The 25,104-nt window shown below is 45.0% G+C and overlaps 2 protein-coding genes across 8 annotated transcripts in view; both read left to right on the forward strand.

Moving 5' to 3' along the window:
* grk4 (G protein-coupled receptor kinase 4) overlaps window positions 1-12,114 on the forward strand; it is a 49,852-nt gene extending 37,738 nt beyond the window's left edge. The window contains exons 9-16 of one of the 2 annotated variants that reach the window (XM_029118070.2): window positions 5,967-6,157; window positions 6,350-6,387; window positions 6,718-6,807; window positions 8,679-8,887; window positions 10,357-10,494; window positions 10,749-10,886; window positions 11,364-11,495; window positions 12,018-12,114. In XM_029118070.2, coding sequence (XP_028973903.1) covers window positions 5,967-6,157; window positions 6,350-6,387; window positions 6,718-6,807; window positions 8,679-8,887; window positions 10,357-10,494; window positions 10,749-10,886; window positions 11,364-11,495; window positions 12,018-12,074 — 993 coding nt within the window. In that variant the 3' untranslated portion in view covers window positions 12,075-12,114. Of the gene's footprint in view, window positions 1-5,966; window positions 6,158-6,349; window positions 6,388-6,717; window positions 6,808-8,678; window positions 8,888-10,356; window positions 10,495-10,748; window positions 10,887-11,363; window positions 11,548-12,017 lie in introns of both variants that reach the window. The other variant, XM_029118071.2, reaches the window with a different exon arrangement.
* A 5,408-nt stretch (window positions 12,115-17,522) lies between these two features.
* The window catches only part of htt (huntingtin), a 42,495-nt gene continuing 34,913 nt past the window's right edge, over window positions 17,523-25,104 (forward strand). For 3 of the 6 annotated variants that reach the window (XM_029118060.2, XM_029118064.2, XM_029118062.2), the window contains exons 1-8: window positions 17,523-17,980; window positions 18,875-18,958; window positions 20,566-20,698; window positions 20,790-20,849; window positions 21,100-21,179; window positions 22,544-22,682; window positions 24,511-24,652; window positions 24,868-25,043. In XM_029118060.2, coding sequence (XP_028973893.2) covers window positions 17,883-17,980; window positions 18,875-18,958; window positions 20,566-20,698; window positions 20,790-20,849; window positions 21,100-21,179; window positions 22,544-22,682; window positions 24,511-24,652; window positions 24,868-25,043 — 912 coding nt within the window. In that variant the 5' untranslated portion in view covers window positions 17,523-17,882. The remainder of the gene's footprint in view (window positions 17,981-18,874; window positions 18,959-20,565; window positions 20,699-20,789; window positions 20,850-21,099; window positions 21,180-22,543; window positions 22,683-24,510; window positions 24,653-24,867; window positions 25,044-25,104) is intronic. The other 3 variants (XM_029118061.2, XM_029118065.2, XM_029118063.2) reach the window with 1 other exon arrangement.

Consider the following 25,104-nt stretch of genomic DNA (forward strand, 5'->3'; position numbering starts at 1 on the left):
CTTTACCACTGACCTCAAATCAGTTCTCTTTCCGCTCCACCACTGATCAGTTCTGTCAACTTTATCACTGATCTAAAAATAATGTATCTGTCAACCTTAACAGTGATCTCAAATCAGTTCAGTGTCACAACTCAATACTACACTGCTCAAAAAAATTAAGGGAATATGTAATCATCACAGTATAACACCAAGTCAATTAAACTTCAGGGATATCAGTCTGTCCAGTTAGGAAGCATCAGCGATTGTGAATCAATGTCACCTGTTTTGGTGCACATGAAAGTGACAACAGGTGCACTGGAGAGGCAACAGCAAGACAACCTGAAAAGGGGAATGGTTTTGCAGATGGTGGCCACAGACAATTGCTCTCTCCTTATCCTTCCTGACTGATTCTTCTCTAGTTTTGCGTTATGCTAGTGTCACAGGTTCACCCTGAGCACATGTGACAGACGTGAAAGAGTCTGGAGACGCCGTGATGAATGTTATGCTGCCTGCCACATCATCCAGCATGACCAGTTTGCTGGTGGGTCAGTAATGGTCTGGGGAGACATATCCTTGGAGGGTCTCACAGACCTCCACGTGTTAGCCAACGGTATCCTGACTGCTGTTAGGTACCAGGATGACCTCAAACCCATCGTCAGACCTGGTGCTGGACAATGCCTGGCCTCATGTGACCAGAGTGTCTAGACAGTTCCTTGATGACGAACTCATTGATGCCATTGACTGGCCCTCAAGTTCCCCAGGCCTGAATCCAATTGAAAACCTCTAGGACGTTATATATCGATGCATCCGGCATCGCCAAGTAGCGCAACAGGTTGTCCAGGAGCTCACTGATGCAATGGTCCAGGTCTGGGAAGAGAACCACCAGGACACCATCTGCCATCTCACCAGGAGCATGCCCAGATGTTGTCGAGTGCATACAGGGATGTTGGAGTTCTACACACTACTGAGTCACATTATGAGTTGCCGTGATGAAATACCTGCAAGTTGGAACACTGTGATTTCAATTGTTTACTTAGCTTTTCGGTGTGAGTTTGAATCCATCCCTCGGTTGGTGATTTTGGTTTGTACTGACCATTGTTATGTGATTTTGTTCTCAACTAATTATACAATGTACAGTAAAGATTGTGATCTTTAATGTATTTCCTTCATCGAGACCCAATGTTTGATTTAAGTGGTCCCTTCATTAGTTTGAACAGTGTAGTTAGAGTTGCAATATTCCATTTCATTTCCTCGAAAATATCAAGGATTTTCATATGTTATAGGATTTATCTTATTTACAAGATTCAGATTTTCAGATGATCGTATTTAGAGGATTTGTATTTCCAGATGATCATAGAGCATTCAGATGATCACATTTTCAGATAATCATAGAGGATTCAGATTTTCAGATTATCACAGTGGATTCACATTTTCCTATTATGATAGAGGATCGAGATTTTCCTATTATCACAGTGGATTCAGATTTTCCGATTATCATCGTTACAGGATTCCGATGTTAATTTGTGAAGTTGCTTTCTTGTTTTTGTGGTTTGTGGTCTTAACACTAGAACCTCTGGATTTATTTTAAATTTGAAACTCAAACGCTACTCGGTGTAGATTTTCGGCTGGTGTTAACTGACTGCCAGGCCAGCAGGGTTGGAGGCTCATCCCTCCCTGCTCTGCATTTGTAGGAAACATATCCTGCTAGTTGATGTGCTGCGCTGGAGCTTGGCTGATCTACTCAGAAGAAGTTAAGTGCTTCCTCTTGTTGACGCTTTGTTGACACATGGCTATACCTAATGTTACTTTACAGTTGTTTTCTACTGATTCTACTTAATGTTACTTTACAGTTCTTCAGAGCAGGCTTTACTTAACGTTACAGTTTTTGACAACATGCTTTACTTAATGTTATTTTATAGTTGTTTTCAACTGGTTCTGGACCCTCTTCACCACGACCCGTTTGGTAATTTGCTGTTTACCGGCCTGCCGCATAAACAGATTATTTAGCTACCGCGGATGAATAGCTTAGTTAAGGTTTTCTGATGTTGATTGAATTTTATCGCATCATGTATGTATTTAGTAGTTGGGTCAGTCAGGAAGCTACAGTGACAGCACGCAAGGTAAATATCAAACAATCGTTTTTATCATGGCTTTCATCATGGTTGTCAATGAACAGCAGACTGGGCCTCTTGCAATGTTCAAGTAAACTGGATGAGTCAGGAACATTAGATGGTTTCTGAACTGTGTCTTCTCCTATTGTATCCGGCTCCAATCTTTTCGTTAGCCTTGGCGGGATGTTTGATTTATTGATCAGTTTGTCAGACAGAGTATCCTGTCATTCCTGTAATTTATGCATAAAGCATATGTAAGGTTAGGTTTAGGGATAGTGGGTCAGGGCTACGTCTCAGGGCCCCTCAAGGATAGAAAGTCAGATGTGTGTGTGTGTGTGGTTTCGTTTTTACTTGTGTGTGTGTGTCTATTTGCGTGTGTGTGTGTCTGGTTGCGTGTGTGTGTGTGTCTGGTTGCATGTGCGAGTGTTTGCATTCTCTGTCCTTGTATGCCCTTTGAGGTGTTTAAGCAAGAGAATAAAACGTAGTTTTGTATGTCTGTGTTTTATTTGACATTATTTAGTTTTGACTGTTTTATTTGACATACGATTGGCCTTGTGTGTTTATCCAACATTCTTGGAATGAGCCAAAGAGTGGGAGTTTGTGTAAGCATGCTAATGAGTGCGCGCATGTGTGTGTTGGTGTGTGGGTGTGTGTGTTTGTGTACGCCAGCATATTTGCTTATACAGACTCGCTTATGCATGCGTCTGTTTGTTTGCATATGTGTCTGCCCTCTAGGCTTTACACACACACACACACACACACACATATCCCAGTGTCTTACACCTGGAATGACGACTGCACATTCCAGGTGTGTGTAAGAGCTGGTTCGTAGAGGAGATGCTTCTTCAGCTGTGTTAGTCTGTGTGTGTGTGTTAGTCTGTGTGTGTGTGTGTGTCAGCTGCAGGAAGCAGTGATGGCTCTTCGTGATCCTCTACCTATGAGAGAGCCGCTCTGTTGCTTAGCAACACTGACCAAACAGCACAGAGAGAGGAGTCAAATACTCTCAGACAAAACACACTCTTTTCTCCACCTCTTCATCCACCCATCTACCACTCCATCTATCCAACCATCTACCTCTCTACCCATCTACCTCTTCATCCATCTACCACTTCATCCATCTACCTCTCTACCCATCTACCTCTTCATCCATCTACCTCTCTACCCATCTACCTCTTCCTCCATCTACCTCTCTACCCATCTACCTCTTCCTCCATCTACCTCTCTACCCATCTACCTCTTCATCCATCTACCACTTCATCCATCTACCTCTCTACCCATCTACCTCTTCCTCCATCTACCTCTCTACCCATCTACCTCTTCATCCATCTACCACTTCATCCATCTACCTCTCTACCCATCTACCTCTTCATCCATCTACCTCTCTACCCATCTACCTCTTCATCCATCTACCACTTCATCCATCTACCTCTCTACCCATCTACCTCTTCATCCATCTACCTCTCTACCCATCTACCTCTTCATCCATCTACCTCTTCCTCCATCTACCTCTCTACCCATCTACCTCTTCCTCCATCTACCTCTTCCTCCATCTACCTCTCTACCCATCTACCTCTTCCTCCATCTACCTCTCTACCCATCTACCTCTTCCTCCATCTACCTCTTCCTCCATCTACCTCTCTACCCATCTACCTCTTCATCCATCTCGTCTTCCATTGTTCTCTCTTCCTTCTCTTTTTCTACATATTTAACCTTTCTCTTTCCATCTTTCTGTCTCTGTCTTACTTCACTATTTATCTCTGTAGGTCCTCAAGTTGTAGGTCCTCTGAATGAATGTTCTCTGGGTGTGGGTCCTCTGGGTGTATGTTCTCTGGGTGTGGGTCCTCTGGGTGTAGGTCCTCTGGGTGTAGGTCCTCTGGGTGTAGGTCTTCTGGGTGTAGGTCCTCTGAATGTATGTTCTGTGGGTTTAGGTCTTCTGGGTGTAGGTCTTCTGGGTGTAGGTCCTCTGAATGTATGTTCTCTGGGTGTAGGTCTTCTGGGTGTAGGTTCTCTGGGTGTGGGTCCCCTGGGTGTAGGTCCTCTGTAGGTCTTCTGGGTGTAGGTCCTCTGAATGTATGTTCTCTGGGTGTAGGTTCTCTGGGTGTAGGTCTTCTGGGTGTGGGTCCTCTGGGTGTAGGTCTTCTGGGTGTAGGTCCTCTGGGCTGATGGACCAGGAAGACCCTGGGTTTACGTGCTGTTTGGGGCCTGGGTTGTCCTTTAGGTGGGCTGTTCCCTCAGGTGGGCTGTTCCCGTGTGTGTTATGTGCCTGGGGGAGTGAGTGTTCCTCTGACAACAGCTCCAGGGTACGACTGTGTTGGGGAAAGAGTCAGTTGGAAGCAAAATGTTTGTGTACTCCTCAAACGAAGTCCTGACACAGTCAAATGTAATGCTGCATGAAGAGAAATACACACTCAACATGTCACCCACACATCCACACATTGTTAAAAAAACATTTTTTATCTACACATCACATGTATGTTGAAGTAGGATTAAAACAAGGTCATAATCAACCCTCAAAGACACAAATAGGACCTTCTACTCACATCAAGGCTGCCCCAGACTACTGATATGAAGACTCACTGGCCTTTTGTCTCTCACACACACACACACACACACACACACCCTGGGAGGCACTTTGACTCAGCTCCTGAAGGAGATAGGACAGGGTCACCTTGCCCTGACACACACACACACACACACCCAGCCGTGGTCATCAAGGCTAAAGCTTATGCAGCAGTTTTATGGCCTTCTGTGGAGAACACAGACTCACACAGTTACACACGTAGAGACACAAACACAAAGTCAAACACAAAGAGGGTCACACACCCACGTGAGAGAGAGAGAGAGAGGAAAAGTGTTCTAGATCATTAAGATAGAACACAAGGCCCAGTCTTATTTGTATGTGTGTGTGCCGGTCTGCATATTCCCAGAATCTTCCCAGTCCTCTTTGTTTGGTCCGGTTTTCAAAATGTTCCAAGAACACAACAGATGGGAATCCTCTCCATATCAGGAATATCTTTATTTTAAACACACACACTCAATACACAGAAACACAGAAACACTCAAACAAGAGGAGAGGAAGGGAAGTGTGAAAAGGAGTAAAACTTTGTAGTAAAACGTCCCCTTTCTCTGTGTATCACTTCAACATCTGGTTTTGAGACAGTTAAGACATGACAGAACACCTTTACACACCAAAAAACCCACACATAAACACACATAAATACACACAAATACACACACCGGGCATGCGAGAACATGGCAACTTGGGAACATCAGAGCACCAAAACATGGGAATGTGGGAACATCAGAACATGGGAATTTGGGAACTTCAGAACATGGAAGCATCAGAACACCAGAACATGGGAATAGTGGAACATCCGAATGCCAGAACATCAGAAAATGGGAATGTGGGAACATCAGAATGTGGGAACATCAAAACAACAGAAAATGGGAATGTGGGAACATCAGAATATGGGAACATCAGAACAACAGATCATGGGAATGTGAGATCAGAACAGAACATGGGAATGTGAGAACATGATGTACTTGTGTACTACAGTATGTCTGTTGTTATGGAGACAGAATGGAGTCGTTGTGCATTCCAGCATACTTGCTGTTTCCATGGACACTGTGTAGATGTGTGTGTGTGTATATGTACGTGTGTGTCATTTACAGTATATGTTGGATTGGTCGTCTTGTTCATCATTTTGCAATGCATGCTGGAACTTTCTGTAGTTGTGAAATCATCAATCAGTGTGTTCTTCTCTCCCCCCCGGCCTTCATCCCCTTACCTGCCTCAAACTCCTTCTCCACTGCTCCTCCTACTTCTACACCCCCTTGCTCTCCTCTTGCTCCTCCTACTCCTCTCTGTCTCTCCAGGTTAGTTTAGCCTATGCGTATGAGACGAAGGATGCTTTATGTTTAGTATTGACCATAATGAATGGAGGAGACCTGAAGTTCCACATCTACAACATGGGGAACTCGGGCTTCGACGAGCAAAGGGCTATCTTCTACGCTGCCGAGATCTGCTCTGGGCTAGAAGACCTGCACCGGGAGAGAATAGTCTACAGGTGAGTAATGAGTCAATCAGTTGTTACCTTCATAAATGAATCATCCAGTCATTCAACCTGTTACTAATAATACAAGTAATAATCACTGTAGTAAACTAAAAGACATGTGCAACCACAGCCTACATGTTGGATAACAGTAACTACAAAACTTAATGTGTGTGTTTGTGTGTGTGTGTGCTTTTTTCTCCTCAGGGACTTAAAACCTGAAAACATTCTTCTAGACGACCGTGGTAAGCGTGATCACCTAAAAGACGGAACTAGCTAGAGCTTATTCCTCTACTGATGGTCGTATTGCTTAAGGATTTTCTGTGGTCTTTGTTGATGTGAATACACTTGCAAGAGGAGTCCTACTCAAGAACATGGAAACACTTAATGTTCACATGCGTGTTAGAACACTTCTTCTTGTTCATAACATGTTACAGCGCTCTTACTCACGTTCGTACCCATGTTAAAACAGCCATATTAATTTTCAGAAACATGTAATTACACTCCTATTCATGTAATAATACGCTTGTTCATGCTCATAACATTGTTATAACAAGTGTATTCATGTTCTGCAGGGCACATCCGTATCTCTGACCTGGGGTTAGCGGTCCAGATTCCAGACTCCGAGACGATACGAGGGAGAGTAGGCACCGTTGGATACATGGGTACGATACCTCACACTCTCCATCTCACTAGCCTTCCTCTGTCTTCCTGACTCCTCTTGGTCTTTGTGGATACATGGGTACAATACCTCACTAGCCTTCCTCGGTCTTCCTGACTCCTCTTGGTCTTTGTGGATACATGGGTACGATACCTCACTAGCCTTCCTCGGTCTTCCTGACCCCTCTTGGTCTTTGTGGATACATGGGTACGATACCTCGCTAGCCTTCCTCCTTCTTCCTGACTCCTCTTGGTCTTTGTGGATACATGGGTACGATACCTCGCTAGCCTTCCTCCTTCTTCCTGACTCCTCTTGGTCTTTGTGGATACATGGGTACGATACCTCGCTAGCCTTATCTCCTAAACACAATTCCACACAACCACCAATCAGTTTTTGTCTTTTAATAAAATAGCAATATATTTATTACACCAAACAAACAAACACTAATAAATACCTACCAAACACTGTGTTTTAGAACTCTTTAACATTTGCCTGGGCCTGTGGCTACTTCATATCTCAGAGATTAGCTCCTGTATTATGCCAGGAAAGAAAACTCTTATTTACTCAACTGGTCATTGGCTTATCTACTGGCGCAACTCATCCCGAGGTAAATATTTTGACTGATATCCCACACAGCTATGAGGATGGACCTCCATGGAAGGTTAAATACCTCAACCTGAAGGTTGAGGTATTTTAGAATGATTCACTCTGGTCGAGATACAAGCGCATTAATCCTATACACAGTACATTAATGCAGGGAAAATCAGCTGCTTGTAGAGTCCTTGAAATGTTGATGCCGTCCTTAATATTTGATCAAGGCATTAGGTAATCCTAACCCTAATTAGTATCTCACCTACCTTAACACAGCCATACCTTAGCACAGCCCTACCTTAACACAGCCCTACCTTAGCACAGCCCTACCTTAACACAGCTCTACCTTAGCACAGCCCTACATTAACATAGTCCTACCTTAATAGACATAACATAGTCCTACATTAACACAGTCCTACCTTAACATAGTCCTACAATTACACAGTCCTACCTTAACATAGTCCTACATTGTCCTACATCAACACAGTCTTACATTAACACATTAACATACCTCTCCCCCTCTTTTTTAACTGTCATCCCTCTCTCCCTTATTTTAAATGTAGTCATCCGTCTCTCCCTCTCTTTTCTAACCTTGTCATCCGTCTCTCCATTCTCTCTTTTCTAACCTTGTCATCCGTCTCTCCATTCTCTCTTTTCTAACCTTGTCACCTGTGTCTCTTTAACCCTGTCACCTGTGTTTCTTTAACCTTGTCACCTGTGTCTCTTTAACCCTGTCACCTGTGTTTCTTTAACCTTGTCACCTGTGTTTCTTTAACCTTGTCATCCGTCTCTCTTTAACCCTGTCACCTGTGTCTCTTTAACCCTGTCACCTGTGTCTCTTTAACCCTGTCACCTGTGTTTCTTTAACCTTGTCATCCGTCTCTCTTTAACCCTGTCACCTGTCTCTCTTTAACCCTGTCATGTGTCTCTCTTTAACCCTGTCACCTGTGTCTCTTTAACCCTGTCACCTGTGTCTCTTTAACCCTGTCACCTGTGTCTCTTTAACCCTGTCACCTGTGTCTCTTTAACCCTGTCACCTGTCTCTCTTTAACCCTGTCACCTGTGTCTCTTTAACCCTGTCACCTGTCTCTCTTTAACCCTGTCACCTGTGTCTCTTTAACCCTGTCACCAGTGTCTCTTTAACCCTGTCACCTGTGTCTCTTTAACCCTGTCACCAGTGTCTCTTTAACCCTGTCACCTGTGTCTCTTTAACCCTGTCACCAGTGTCTCTGCCACGAGGTCCAGACTCGTGTTAAACATCTGTCTGTCTGTCCTGTTGGTCAGCCCCGGAGGTGATCCAGAACGAGCCGTACTCCTTCAGTCCCGACTGGTGGGGTCTGGGCTGCCTGGTGTTCGAAATGATCCAGGGACAGTCGCCTTTCCGCCGGCGCAAAGAGCGGGTCAAGAGGGAAGAGGTGGACCGACGGGTCCGGGAGGTTCCAGAGGAATATTCTGACAAGTTCTCTGAAGAGGCCAAGGACATCTGCAGACAGGTAGGAGGGAGAGACTCTCAGAACACACACACACTGACACACACACACACACTGACACACACTGACACACACACACACTGACACACACTGACACACACACACACACACACACTGACACACACTGACACACACGCACACACTGACACACATACACACACACTGACACACACTGACACACACGCACACACTGACACACACACACACACTGACACACATACACACACACAGACACACACGGACACACACACACACTGACACACGGACACACACACACACTCACTGACACACACACACAAACCACTTGTGTGTATTTATGTTTATTTTGTGTGTGTGTGTGTGTGTGTGTCAGTGTGAGGTGTCATAGCAGTGGTCAGAACCATCTGTTCTCTGTGTGTTAGCCTGGTATCAACCAGTGGTCAGAACCATCTGTTCTCTGTGTGTTAGCCTGGTATCAACCAGTGGTCAGAACCATCTGTTCTCTGTGTGTTAGCCTGGTATCAACCAGTGGTCAGAACCATCTGTTCTCTGTGTGTTAGCCTGGTATCAACCAGTGGTCAGAACCATCTGTTCTCTGTGTGTTAGCCTGGTATCAGACCATAATCGGTCAGGCCACAAGACCTAGTATTTGCTTTAGCAATGAAAAAGCATTTAGAGCGGTTTGTATGTGCTTGCTTTTGGCATGTGTGTGTGTGCGTGTGTGTGTGTGTGTGTGTGTGTGTGTGTGTGTGTGTGCGTGCGTGTGTGTGCGTGCGTGTGTGTGTGCGTGCGTGTGTGTGTGTGGCATTGGAGTGTGAACGTTGTGGTTGGGTCAATGGACGACTGTCCACAGATACACACTCTCTTCCCATGGTTTGTTTTTGTCTGTATCTTTTCCTTTATTGAAGATTCAGCTTGTTTATACTACCCCCAACCTCCCCCCCCCAACAGTGTGTGTGTGTGTGTGTGTGTGAGATGGATGCCTGGTGGGGTTCTGGTTGTGTCCAGGTCTCGGTGTCTGATCGGGATGTTTAAACAGGCCCTAAGTGTACCAAAACCAGTCTAGTTACCTACAATGGTTTCATTGCACAACCCTTGTAAAACGCTGTGTCACTTCCTGCTCCTGCTTCCTGTTGCCCGAGACTCTGCTTCCTCCCAAAGTGTGCCCTCTTTCCCTTCTGTGGTTTTCGAAGGAATAGGTAGTATGTCCGTCCAACACGTTCCGGGGAATGGTGGACAACTTAACACTTCAGGACAAGGAGGAATATTGGAACGTCGTACTCAGTTGTCGAACCCTGTGTCACCTCTTCCTCTCCTGTCTGCTCCTCTTCCTCTCGTTTCTCCTCTTCCTCTCCTGTCTCCTCTTCGTATCTCTTCCTCTCCTGTCTCCTCCTCGTGTTTCTTCCTCTATATCTCCTGTCTCCTCCTCTTCCTGTCCTGTCCCTTCCTGGTCTCTCCCTCTGCTCTCTCTTCCTCTCCTGTCTCCTCCTCAGCTGCTGGCGAAGGACCCGAAGGTGCGTTTGGGATGTCAGGGGGGAGGAGGCGCGGAGGTGAAGGCACACACCATCTTCAGGAACATTAACTTCAAACGTCTGGAGGCGGGCATACTGGAACCCCCCTTCAGCCCTGATGTAAGGACACACACACACACACACTCCATCTCTCTAAATCCTTGGCGTGAGGATACAAAGGAATACACACAGAACACACCCTGAACATAAACAGCCTTCAGATCAGCAACAAGCAGAAACACAGCGTTGACGAGGAGGGCCTTTGAAAGGCTGTTCTGCTGTCCTGGTGGGAAGGAACCAGGGGGAAGACGTTGCGTGAAGACATTAAGTGGACGTGCAATCTGCTGACCATGTGTCATCTCCCTCCTCTTCAGCCCCGGGCGGTCTACTGTAAGGACGTCCTGGATATAGAGCAGTTCTCTACGGTGAAGGGGGTCAACCTGGACCCCACGGATGATGACTTCTACCACAAGTTTGTGACAGGGAGTGTCTCCATCCCCTGGCAGAATGAGGTACTGCACCCATCCAGAGAGAAAGAGAGAGAGAGTGAGAGAGAAAGCAAGGGGGGGGGGTGCATATCTATCCATGTTTCCCAGGTTAGGTTTAGGGGTTTCTGGGAATCTGGGACAGGGTTAATCTTCAGGTTCCCACAAGGACAGACAAACCAACCTAAGTGTGTGTTTGTGTGAGAGGTACTGTCCAACTGTGTCATCACTACAACATGGCTGTTTCCACCTGATGATATTATACACCTGTTATTACTCGTACATACTGGATTATACACCTGTTATTACATGTAAATACTGTATTATACACCTGTTATTACATGTAAATACTGTGTTATACACCTGTTATTACTTGTACATACTGGATTATACACCTGTTATTACATGTAAATACTGTATTATACACCTGTTATTACATGTAAATACTGTATTATACCCCTGTTATTACATGCTGTATTCCCACTGTCTCCCTCCCCCCTCTAGATGATTGAGATGGAGTGTTTTAAGGAGATAAACGTCTATGAGACGGACGGCCTGTTGTGTTCAGACCTGGATGTGAACCGGCCCAACCCACCACCAAAGAGAGGCTTCTTCTACCGGCTGTTCAGACGCGAGGCAAGTGCTGCTAACACCCCTCCCGCCGCCGTGAGAGGGGGTGGGGGCTAAGGTACTTTCCTCTATCCTTCCTTCTTTCCCGCTTTCCGTCTTCCTTCATCTCTAGGCTGTCGTCTTTACCATGTGAAGAGTTGTGGATTCACAACCTGATTATCATTTTATGGTAATTATTACGGGGCCGTTTCCCCTGCTGGGTTTTGAATACATTCACGCTATTCTCTTTCCTAAAATCTTTAACTTTATTGAAGGGGATTGTTAAAAAGCCCTGTGTCTGTTCGGGGCTACAGCAACATTGTCAATTGTCTGGTGGTCCATGAGAGGGTTCAATTTCTCTTTTGGAAATAGTTTTTGTTCCAGAGACAGTAGAATGCTTTCCTTTTACTGGAAGATACGTGTTTTACTGTTGTATCTTATTATTCCGCGGTAAATGTTTATTTTTTTAAAGACCTTATTTAACTACTGTTCCCAGTTCTATCTAATCTATTGATCCATTGTAACAACTTATCAAACTACTGTTCCCAGGTCTGTTTTAAGAGTGGCTACGAAGACGAAGAGCGCGAGGAGCCTTCGCAACTCTAAACCACTTTTCTTCTCCTTCTCCCCCCCCCCACCCGCCCCCCCGCCGCCACCCCGTCCTCCGTCAAAAGCCTCCAGAGTGTAAAACCTTACGAGCTCGATGAATGTTGAACCTGTATTTATGATATGTATTAAAAGTGTATTATAATAATTAATTAAAGAAAAACGTATGAGTTTAAAGATTTTGTACATTTGTACTTGAATTCTGTCTAGATGTATAGATGTATATTTTCACTAAAGGTTGTTATTCTAAGAGCCATATAAGTACCACTTGAATGCATACATAACATTTTTTCTTTTCATTTCTTTTCGAGTATGGAAAATGTGTATTAAGGATGTTTTTTTTTTGTTGTTTGTTATTTTTCGAGCATAGACTGCGTACCAGAATGCACCCTGTTCTCCTGTATAGTGCCCTAGCCTAGCCTAGAGCTCTGGTTAAGAAGTAGTGCACTTTGTAGGGACAGGGCTGCTCTTTGGGATTGAACCATCGTCTCAGTAGTCTGGTTATGTTCTTCATGTAGCATCAGGCCTTTTTAGGACGGTCGGAATGCCTCTGTCCCTGCATAGTTCACTACTTATTGGAGTCCTGCGGCTCTGCCCTATAGGCCTTGGTGGAAAGTTATAGAGAATAGGATGCCATTTTCTACCCCTATGATTTAGACCCTAGCGAGACCCTCCCCTTATACCCTAGACCTTAGCTATAAACTCTAGCCCCCTTGTTTTAGCCCCCAGGCCCAAAACCTGATGCCCTCAACCCCTATTTAAAGCATTACCTTAAGTGGGTGGCTTGGATTAATTAACCCTAATATCTCCAGTAAGGATCAGATGTGGTTCTGTGGTTCTGTTTTGCCAGCACAGGTTTATCCGTGTCAAACTCATTGCTCAATCAGATTTCCTTCCCTAGAAACATGCAGTACGGAAAATGCCCAGTCAGCATTGGAATGGTCAATTTCTCTGACAGATTTGGCAGAAATTCACTCTCACACTGGTCAATGTTAAGCTGATAGAACGCTGGAATGTTCTTGATATCGGAATGTTTGTGTTTCCTTTTGGAACCTGTAGGGGGCAGAGTTCAGGCTGATTTAGAATTTGTCTGTTGTCAGATGTGTTGTCATATGCCAATCTCCAGTACTCCTTTCAGTTTTCCTATATTGTCCTTTGCCTGGTTTTCCCATTTCCGCTTGTTGTTGTCAATGGACACACTGCACTCATTGTGTAATCACGTTATGACTTATCAGTACTGTCACTTAGAAACAACATTCCACTTAGAGATGGAGGGAAAGAGAGCGAGGCCTTCATTTAACAGTGTAGTATATCTGTGCTGTGTCCATGCCTTAAGCTATAGTGATGAAGAATACAATGACGATGTACACACTGAATATGCAGCTATGAAACGTCACAGGACCATGCTTTGTAACTCTGACGGGCTTTGTTTCGAAGACAAAAGTGCTTTCATATAAATCAAGAGCGTGTCAGATAGGTTGAACTGAAGTGGCCTGTGTTCTTCGGAAAGAGTTTTCCGTTTACAGTTAAAGTTGGACACTTCTGTATATTTGACTTAATCCACGTGCAAGACCCAAATGACACCTTGTTCCCTTTGGGCCTTCCTCCAAGGCAGAGCCCTGGGAGTTTAACAGGCTGTCATTTGGGAATCAAGCCCAGGAATGTTGACTTGACAGAGCCCCCTGTCTTACAACTCTCAGAATAACGTTGTGTTGTCGTGGCAAAGTGACATTGCCATGGTAACATAGTGTCGCCACTCAGATCAGTCTGATGTTCAGGGTCGGTGTGTGATGAGCAGAGTCCCAATGTAGGGAGCGTCCGGAGGTGGTTCTTTACCTTAGGCCCGTCTCTTCATCATGGTGCTATGAAATGTCGATGTTCCCTCTTTCCACAGGTACCGTTCTGCGTGGAACCCTTCCACCCATATGTGGCGTTCCCTGTCACTGACCAGGGGCTCTACGGCCTCTGGCGGGACGCTAAACAAATAGATTCATTTTGTTGCCGGTCGGAACGTGAGGTCCAGCCCGAAATGTGACTTCCCCTTTTAACACAAACCCTCCGGAACGCAGAGAGTTGTGGCCCGTGCGGGTTCTGTCCCGTGGCATTAAACTGAGCGTGGCAGATCATACCGTCTTCAACCGAAATGGCACCCTGAGTACTAAATAAGTTACAGGGTACCGTTTGGGATGCAGACTTGATAGCCAATAATTTGGGAGGATCTGATTATTTACTAACTACCCTATGAAGGCCCGTTGGTTGCTCTTCCATTGGAATACCTTGGTATGTGTGTGTATGTCTGAGAGGAGGTGATGTTATTTCTGCCTTTATATATCCATTACCAATGTACAGACGTTAAGACCTGCAGAATCACTTTGTCATTTAGTACTAGAAAGTGGCCCCATATTCCCTGTGTAGCGCACTACTTTTGCTCAGTGTCCGAGAGTCCTTCTCCCTCTCTCCCCTTCGTTCACAGGCCTCAAAGGGCCCCGGACAAAAGTAGTGCACTCTGAAGGGAGTGATTAGGGTGTCATTTTGGACATAGATCCCTGTCTGGCTGCACTCGGTGGGTCAGCTTGTTTCTCACCCGTGTGCTGTTGATTATCTGGGACACCCAGGAACTGAGGGAATTTAGCTCACCCCCCACCCCCGCCACCCTGCACACACACCAACACAAAAACCTTTTTAATGCTGTGAAAATTTTTGAGCTGGATCTTTTTTTGTTTTGTTATGAGTGCATATTGTACTGTATCTCTTCCCTGTCCGTATAATTCCCAAAGATGAAATTTCTCTTAGGGTTTTAGGGTTGAATCCTGTAAGGATCAACATTCAATTAACCTCTTAAGATTCTTATAGCCCTTTGTGACGTCATCGACAAAAAACAGTTAGAGTTTTGGACAAACAACAGAATGTAAATGTTGACATTTCTTAAAGGGTTACGTTTCTAGTTGACATTTTTACATACAAATGACTGAGGTTAACAATCAAATGCAACACCGACTGCTAAACTGAGTTTTGTAAGGAAGCGATTAGAACTTCTCTGTTAGAAAACAACATTGTTTATTGCAAATGCCTGAAGCATTTGCCCCCACTGTTAGCATTAACAGATAACGACTCAGCTGTTAGCATTAACAGATAACGACTCAGCTGTTAGCATTAACGGATAACAACTCAGTACATTATAGTCCACCGCAGAATCAGAAACATTCTGCTGGTGGTTGGCATCTGGTTGACTTTTCTATATTTTCTATACCTTTACGTCCAGTCAAGACACGTCACAAAGATCACCTTGCCTGTCTGTCTGAACCACTCGTTGCCTCAAAAACCCTGTAAAGTATGAACTTCAGAGCGCTTTGAACATCATCTCACACATAAACCCTTGGAGTGGATGGAAGGTTTGGCATCCACCCCTGTAAAGCGCTGAAATACGTTTTGTTTTTGTTTGCGCTGAGGTGTTGGGACAATGTGTGTGTCTCAAACAGCGCCCTATTTCCTGCATAGTTCATCACTCTAAGCAGGTCCAGTAGATAAAAGCACTGTTGTCGAAAGTAGTACGCTACATGGGTGATATGGTTCTATGACCACAGGACTTATCTTTGAAATGAATGCCAGTGATGCGAAAAGTGACGTCAAAATCAGATTGGAAGTTGTTTTGGTTCAAATGGAATGTTTCAACTGAAACAAATTACTCCTTAGCACGTCGCGACAGTGTAATGCAGAGGGCCTGGACGGCTTCCTGGCCGGGCCCTAGTCACTGACCTCTATTGGTCCCGTTTCTACCAGGCTGGGAGACGTTGCATTGCATCAGCCAATGGTTGCCGGCCGTGTCATCGACCGTGCAGACGGTTGCTTCTGATTGGTGTTACACATGATGTGGTTAAACATTCAGCACCCATCAGACAGCCATGCCTGTGTCTGTACAAGGTCGTCGGGCAGTAACTAGGCCCTTGTGACTGGGGCCCGGGGGTTTTCCTTGGGTCAGGACAGAAAAACTCCAGGGCTTTCTTCTTGCACTATACGCAACCTTATAACCTTAGTTCTGTCTTTGTTTTTTAACTTGATTTCATTTTCACCTTTTCATTTGAATGGCTGGCCCTACACTTGGCTATAAAGGAACCTACATCTCCCAAAAAAAGTTGACAAAAACAATTTTGAATGTCCGCACAAAGTGCATTTTAATGCCTGTTTTAAAAAGACAATGTTTTTTTTTTTATTACTCAAGCATGTAATGGTTTATTGGTTTTGTTGGTTTGTTGTCTGTTATTTAAATGACTTTTCAGTGCCAATGACACCGTATTAGAAGGGACAAGAACTTTATTTTCACAAAGTGACCAGTTATTTTTTATTTTATTTTGTTTAAGGGGGTGGGGTATTCTGCCCAAATGTCACCCTATTCCCTAGATAGGGCACTACTTTTGAGTAGGCCTCCTTGGAGAACCTGCAGGCATCTTATTAAATGTAGTGCACTATTTCAGAAAAAGGGTGGTATTTTGGACATACACTTTGTTTTTCTTTTTTTGTAGTTGTACAGTCATGTTGTTCAACCACTGCAGTCAATGTAATACTTGTACAAGTTATATCACTGAGTGTTACTGTACCATATCTTCTGACATTTGTAATTATAATGAGATAATACACTGCCGTTTGTATAAAAAACCCAACAACATCTGAGTCACTGAACTGTTTTGTTCTTGTCAATTTTTCTTCTTTCACTGATTCGATTATATATTTATTTTTCCTCTACTACATATTTGCTGTTATGACACAGACTACATCTAGCTGCAAACCAAAAAAATATGAAATTAGGAAAATCCAGTTACACATTGTAGTCTAGAAGCACTTTTCAATATACAATACAAAACAGGAAAGCAATACGAGGCCCAAACCGGATTACATTACTTTTAATCTGGTAACTATGTGGTCAGAATAAAGCACAGCATGCAATAGGGTGCCATTTAGAAAGCACACCGAAACATGTATGTCGCCAAGTGATTGAATGTGATTTCATAACAGATTCCAAGTCTGAGGTGTGTTCCAAGTTTTCATGTGCGCGTATGTAGATGTGTGACTGCAGGCTAGTATTTTTCCAATATATTTTAATACAACTACCTCATCCTCATCTCCCCAGAGCCGAGACGCGCCTGGATCACATGATGATACTACCAAGCTATCTCACTCGAAAGGAAGCTAGCATTTCCCCCCGACTCAAGTGCATTGACTGTAGGGATTACAGTTGAATGGACGGAAAATAAATGGTTCAGATGATATACGGTTCTTAGATCCCAGAATGTCGCATCTTCGCGCAGTATTTCAGCGCTCGTGACGCTCAACAACAAAAAGCGGTTGCCCACTGTTATTTGTGCTCGCCACTGACAATCCCCGAAATCGCTACCTCTGATTGGCTACCCAATGTCACGTTGTCCCACCCTCCCCAAATGTCACAGCTCTCACTTCCTTGTGAGTCGGTCGGGGTGCATCAAAGATGGCTTTGGCTATGAATGGTATATCAACCAACGTACCATTCATTCACTGAGGATATTTCAAATACATAACGGATTTTCTGGCGTCGAAAGCGAAGGCGAATAGGCGGCAGTAGCTGTCGCGAGCAGTGTTCACACGCTTGTCGCACTACGGACCGTTCGCTTCCCCGTGCATACGGTGTTGCCCCCCCCCCGCAACGTTAGCTACTGTAGTGTAGCTGGCTAGTTAGCCGATTTCGCCAACGTTAGCTACTAGAGGTTAGCTAGATAGCTGATGCTAACGATACTTTGTAAATATTTTTAGCCAACGTAGCTAGCCAGTGCTGTTAAAATGGCTACCATGGAGAAATTAATGAAGGCCTTTGAATCTCTCAAGTCATTCCAGCAACAACAAGGACCTCCAACGGCAGAGGAGCTGGTTCAAAAACAGTAAGTCCGTGTTTGTAATACCTATGGAAATTGATTTGCGAGATGGCGCAGTGGCAAAGGGAGAACTGGATAGCTGTGAGTTAAGCGCAAATAAACGGCAGCTGTCTAGCCCCTCAGCTGGTGAAGCTGTCCCCTCCTTATTGTCAGCTAGCGTTGCTAAAATATTTGCTAGCGATGTACCTGCAGTAGTGGTCAACATCGCACCTCGAGGCTATATCTATCATAACACAAACTACAACCTACAGAACAACCGAGCTTGCGCGCAACGTCAATTTGCGGAATTTACGTCAGCTGATGCTTGTAAACAAATGCTAATGCGCTAAGAAAAGTAAAGCTGCAAATACTAACACCCGCTGAGCTGAACATACGCTTGTCACAGCTGGTTTTTGTTTCTCTATATGCTTAACTATATACATAAGTAACGTCTTGAGAAATGTATCTGTGGTTCTTATTTTTATATACATATACAGCTGACTTCACATTTTCCCCACCCCTTAGACGTTGTGAGTGGAATTTATTTCAACACCTTGATTTTGAACCCTCTGTATCACAGGCATACAGTGCAATCAGACTTCATCACTGTTGCATCACACCATCCCACTCACGCCCCCGTTGCTCCGCTTCATTAGGGAAACGGGTGTTCCGAGGTGTTTCACATAAACAGCTGCACTGCTGTTTTCATCCTACAGAAGCATCCCAGTAGACTACAATAGCTTCCTCTCTTCCGTCCCCGCAATGCCTCCTCAATATAACTTATTCGGTCCGGAACAATGTTGTTAAAGCGGTCTGTCATATTTGTTTTGGGCTGCGTGTGTTGTTGACACTTAGCTACTTCATGGAGTATGCACCACTGATGCCCTCCTTCCTAACTCTAAACCCTTTTCCACTCCATAGGAAAAAGGAGTTGGCCACCACCAAAAAGGACCGAGTGACCCACTGCCTGACCATATGTGAGAACATCGTAGCTCAGTCTCTGAGGTAAGCCAGTGTAGTTGATGTGAAAGGAAGCATCAGTGTTCAAACCTGATTCAGCAGTGATTCTTTCTGGTGCGGCAGTTGAAAAGTCTATTTCATCATCTTACTCTATGGTATGGTTGGAAAGTCCATTTTATCTTCCTACTTTATGGTACGGTTGGAAAGTCTATTTCATCATCTTACTCTATGGTACGGTTGGAAAGTCTATTTCATCATCCTACTCTATGGTACGGTTGGAAAGTCTATTTCATCATCCTACTCTATGGTACGGTTGGAAAGTCTATTTCATCTTCCTACTCTATGGTACGGTTGGAAAGTCTTTTTTTTCTATGGTATAGTTGGACATTTGGCATGTGGGTTATGTTTTATGGTAAAAAAAATATCAACATAACAATTTATTCATAGAATTTTCCATCAAAAAACTGGAATGTATTTCCACTTGTGCTGTTCTAAATCTGTGACAGCTTGATAGGGAAACTCAAACCCTGACTAACATTCCCACTGTGCAGCAAACAGGCAGTGAAAGAGGGTTGATCTGGGTGAACCATGTGATGTGATAATTGCATGCCAAATACATTCTATGTAATGAATGTCAGTTGGGGACCTTTTATAACAACTTCTTCATAGACGGCTCATGGGTTTACTGCACAAGCCGACAAGGTGTCTGTGGGGGTGTTAGAAAAGGTAACAACCGACATTCATTACATAATACAAAGTTCTGTCAAATCACATTAGTGGGGGGAGAGCGATATACCCAGCATACTATTATTTAGTTACAATTTAAGCCTGAACCCAGAACCTGCTTAATAATTGGCATTAATAAAAACTTCTGCCCCACACCTGCTCCTTTCGTTCCAGCTGACAGGGAGGTGAGAGAGACAAAGCTACGGGTCACAGCTTTATTGTTTGTATTTCATTACTATCTATTCGGCCAGCCTAAAAACCCAGCCTGACACATTAAATTCAAGTCATGGCCCTGGCTTGTTTTGTAACCTTTGGGTTTAGGCTGAAATTGACAGCTCTAGTGTACACACACACACACACACACACACACACACACACACACACACAAAGTAGGATTTTCCAGATCAGGCCTGCTGTTTTTGGTCATCTGTTAATCAGATTTGGTTGGATCAGATTTGGTGAGGCTAGGTGAGTCATATGCCTGTGGAAGCTTACAGATTATTATGTAGGCTTCCCAAATGGAAACCGGTTCCTTAGTCATGCATCAATACTGAACACTGTATCCAATGTCAGTAGATCGGTCAGTAGGTCAGTCAGTAGATTAGTCAGTAGGTCAGTCAGTCATTCGATCAGTCATTCGATCAGTCAGTGGGTAGGTCAGTCAGTGGGTAGGTCAGTCAGTAGGTAGGTCAGTCAGTAGGTCAGTCAGTAGGTCAGTCAGTGGGTAGGTCAGTCAGTAGGTAGGTCAGTCAGTAGATTAGTCAGTAGGTCAGTCAGTCATTCGATCAGTCATTCGATCAGTCAGTGGGTAGGTCAGTCAGTGGGTAGGTCAGTCAGTGGGTAGGTCAGTCAGTGGGTAGGTCAGTCAGTAGGTCAGTCAGTCATGTTCACCCGTGTCCATGACAGTTCCTCTCTTCTCTCTATGGCTGTGGGATCAGAACGTCTCCAGAGTTCCAGAAGCTTCTAGGTATCGCCATGGAGATGTTCCTGCTGTGCAGCGACGACCGAGAGTCGGACGTCAGAATGGTGGCCGACGAGTGCCTGAACAAAATCATCAAAGTGAGGACCCCTCTACTGCCTTTTCTGACCTACAGTTGTTTCTCCTTCATCGCTGAAGATTATATTATTTATTAATGTACTTTTCTTTCAGGCACTGATGGATTCTAACTTACCTAGACTACAGCTTGAGTTGTACAAAGAGATTAAAAAGGTACATTTTCATTCTGGCTGACACTTAAAGTTATTGTTGTGATGGGAAGAAAAAAAACTAAAAAACTTTGCTAAAGAGTGAAACCACTCCACCTGCTCGCTGGTCTTTTGTCGGCAGGATTTAGAGAAGGGGAAATGTTTGTGCGTGTGTAGATGACTGAGTTTTTTCTTTACAGCTGATGTTGGCATTCATGATGATTATTGTGAAGTGGTGGTGGTGATGATGATGAAGGTGTGTATCTCTCTGTTAGAACGGTGCCTCTCGGAGCCTGAGAGCCGCGCTGTGGAGGTTCGCTGAGCTCGCTCATCTCATCAGACCACAGAAGTGCAGGTAGGACACACGCAGAGAAACAAACACACACATTTAAAAAACTTCCTTGAACCAGAAATCGTGTCATAGTCAAAGCATTGAAACAGGTGAAAGGTCATGGATGTCCTGACCCAAATACCAGTCCGGGGCGTTACTCAAATGCAGGACAGAGACATCACCCAGATACCGGTCCGGGCCAGTGTCTTTTTTTTAGGCAGAACTTGTCCCGGCATGGAGCTCCTCCCACAATGCCCGCTGGCATGTTGGTAACCACATCATGGGATTTAGCTGCCTCCTGGTGGGCAAGGCGTGACCGTTGTACGAGTCCTTAACCAACGCATCCATTAACAACATGGGCAGCAGACTGTTGCCTTTGAGTCAGTATGTCGGGTGCAGAGCTGACCCGGGCCTCCAGGGTTATAGAGTGCTCTCTGGTGATTGGTCGGTAATACCTGGAACCTTGTCTGAGGGGCTGTTATTTGCTTCAGCTACTTGAAATAAGTATTTATAGAACATGAATGCATTGTTTTTGCTATCTTTCTGTGTCTCTATCTTTCTCTCAGCCTCTCTCTGTCTTTCTTTCAGTCTCTCTGTCTGCTTCTCTGACTGTCTCTCTGTCTCCCTTTCTGTCTCCCTTTCTGTCTCTCTCTCTCTGTCTGCTTTGACTGTCTCTCTGTCTCCCATTCTGTCTCTCTCTCTCTCTCTGTCTGCTTTGACTGTCTCTCTGTCTCCCTTTCTGTCTCTCTCTCTCTCTGTCTGCTTATCTGACTGTCTCTCTGTCTCCCTTTCTGTCTCTCTCTCTGTCTGCTTCTCTGATTATCTTTCTGTTAGTTTTCTGTTGTGCCTGATTCTCCCTCTGCCAGTTAAAAATGTGTTCCCAACATTAAAGCGTCACTCTCCTATTGCAGTCCACAAGAACACGGAATAAATAAAAAAAAACGTTGTTCCTAAAATGTCAAGGAGTGATTCTTCACTGAGCTGTGCTATGTGAAAGGAGGCCTTCAGCCCCCGTCTCTCCTGGTCATGGCTGTGTTTCAGTCGGGGGGGTAGCCGGTCTAACGGAGCGTTGAGGAGGCTCAGCTGAGCTCTGTGCTGCCTTGCCGGCGGTGCGGGTTCAGGCAGGGTCGGGATGGGGTCAGGCAGGGGCGGGGCGGGGTCAGGCTGGCTCGGGGCGGGGTCAGGCTGGCTCGGGGCGGGGTCAGGCTGGCTCGGGGCGGGGTCAGGCTGGAGCGTGGCGGGGTCAGCAGTGTTTCAGTATAGTGTAATTACCTCCCAGGGAGGAGGAGCATAAATACGTCATCAGAGTTTTTAAAAGTATTTTTTTTTAGTGTTGTACAGGCTTTGAGTTGTTTTCTCACCCAGTTAATGTGTCTGAACCCCATCAGACCGTACCTGGTGAACCTCCTCCCCTGTCTGACGAGGATCATTAAGAGGCAGGAGGAGACCGTTCAGGAGACCCTAGCTGCCGCCGTTCCCAAGATCATGTCGGCCCTGGGACACTTCGCCAACGACGGGGAGGTCAAGGTACACACACACACACACACACTAATACACACCCCAGAGAGCACACACACTAATACACACCCCAGAGAGCACACACACTAATACACACCCCAGAGAGCACACACACTAATACACACCCCAGAGAGCACACACACTAATACACACCCCAGAGAGCACACACACTAATACACACCCCAGAGAGCACACACACTAATACACACCCCAGAGAGCACACACGCACTCACTAATACACACCCCAGAGAGCACACACTCTAATACACACCCCAGAGAGCACCAATACACCCACACTCACTAATACACACCCCAGAGAGCACCAGTACACACGCACTCACTAATACACACCCCAGAGAGCACCAGTACACACGCACTCACTAATACACACCCCAGAGAGCACCAATACACACGCACTCACTAAAACACACCCCAGAGAGCACCAATACACACGCACTCACTAAAACACACCCCAGAGAGCACCAATACACACGCACTCACTAAAACACACCCCAGAGAGCACCAATACACACGCACTCACTAAAACACACCCCAGAGAGCACCAATACACACGCACTCACTAAAACACACCCCAGAGAGCACCAGTACACACACACACACACACCAGAGAGCACCAATACACACACACACACACACACACACACTAATACACACCCCAGATAGCACCAATACACACACTAACACTGACACACACCCCAGATAGCACCAATACACACATGCACAAACAGTAATAGACACATACACTTGATAACACAAGTACACAAACACTAATAGAGACATAAACACATATATTTATAAATTATAATATGAATACACACACAAACGGTAACAGACGCATACAAACGCTAACACTAATATCCATACACGCTCTAACACAATCACACAAAAACCATTGAAATCAAATAAACAACTGAAGCGTCTGGCGTTCCCCAATGAGAAGCTTGACAACTGGTGGTTCTGCTGCGACACGGTCGTCTCTATAAACACGTGCTGTTTCCCTATCTGAGACCTGGGTTCTGTCCACCTCCCTGCCCCCCTCCTGTCAAAACAAACAAACCATATGTTTAACAGGTAGAAACAGTGAGGGGGGGGTGACGTGTTGTGCTGTGATTTCAGCTAGCCTTAATCCCGACCATATCTGATTGCTGTGTTATGTGATGTGATGTGTGTGATGTGATGTGTGTGATGTGATGTGTGTTATGTGATGTGTGTTATGTGATGTGTGTTATGTGATGTGTGTTATGTGATGTGTGTTATGTGATGTGTGTTATGTGATGTGATGTGTGTTACGTGATGTGTGTTACGTGATGTGTGTTACGTGATGTGTGTTACGTGATGTGTGTTACGTGATATGATGTGTGTGATGTGATGTGTGTTATGTGATGAGATGTGTGTTATGTGATGAGATGTGTGTTATGTGATGAGATGTGTGTTATGTGATGACATGTGTGTTATGTGATGACATGTGTGTTATGTGATGACGTGTGTGTTATGTGATGAGGTGTGTGTGATGTGATGAGGTGTGTGTGATGTGATGTGTGTTATGTGATGAGATGTGATGTGAGGTGTGTTATGTGATGTGAGGTGTGTAACGTGATGTGTGTGTAACGTGATGTGGTGTGTGTTACGTGATGTGATGTGTGTTATGTGATGTGTGTTACGTGATGTGATGTGTGTTACGTGATGTGATGTGTGTTATGTGATGTGTGTTACGTGATGTGATGTGTGTTACGTGATGTGATGTGTGTTACGTGATGTGATGTGTGTTACGTGATGTGATGTGTGTTATAAACATCAGATGGTTTGATGTTTGCAGGTGCTGCTGAAGTCGTTCGTGGCCAACCTGAAGTCCTCGTCTCCAACTCTCCGTCGGACAGCAGCCACCTCAGCCGCCAGCGTGTGTCAGCATTCCAGACGAGCCAGTTACTTCTACACCTGGTTACTCAATGTGCTGCTGGGTTAGTGACACACGCACATACACACACACACACACACACACATACATACACACAAATATACATATACTACGTACATACACACACACACACACACAGCATTAACTAATTGACAATAAAACATCAGTAAAGCAACAACAACTATCACTAATAAAGATGCTTTCTCTGTCTGTCTCTCTCTTTCTGTCTCTGTCTCTTTTTCCTCTCCCCATTTCCAGGTCTTCTAGTTCCGGGAGATGAGCTTCCCAGCCACCTGATACTGGGGGCGTTGTTAACCCTTCGTTACCTGATGCCTTTACTGCAGCAGTACGACCGGGCCACCAGCCTGAAGGGGAGCTTTGGAGTCATGAGGAAGGAGGCCGACATACAGCCCACACCTGAACAGCTGCTGCAGGTGAGCAGGCGATGGAGGAGGCAGGATGAGCCCACACCTGAAAAGCTTCTGCAGGAAGGTG

The sequence above is a fragment of the Esox lucius genome, chromosome 25 (assembly GCF_011004845.1).
Source record: "Esox lucius isolate fEsoLuc1 chromosome 25, fEsoLuc1.pri, whole genome shotgun sequence".
NCBI lineage: Eukaryota > Metazoa > Chordata > Actinopteri > Esociformes > Esocidae > Esox > Esox lucius.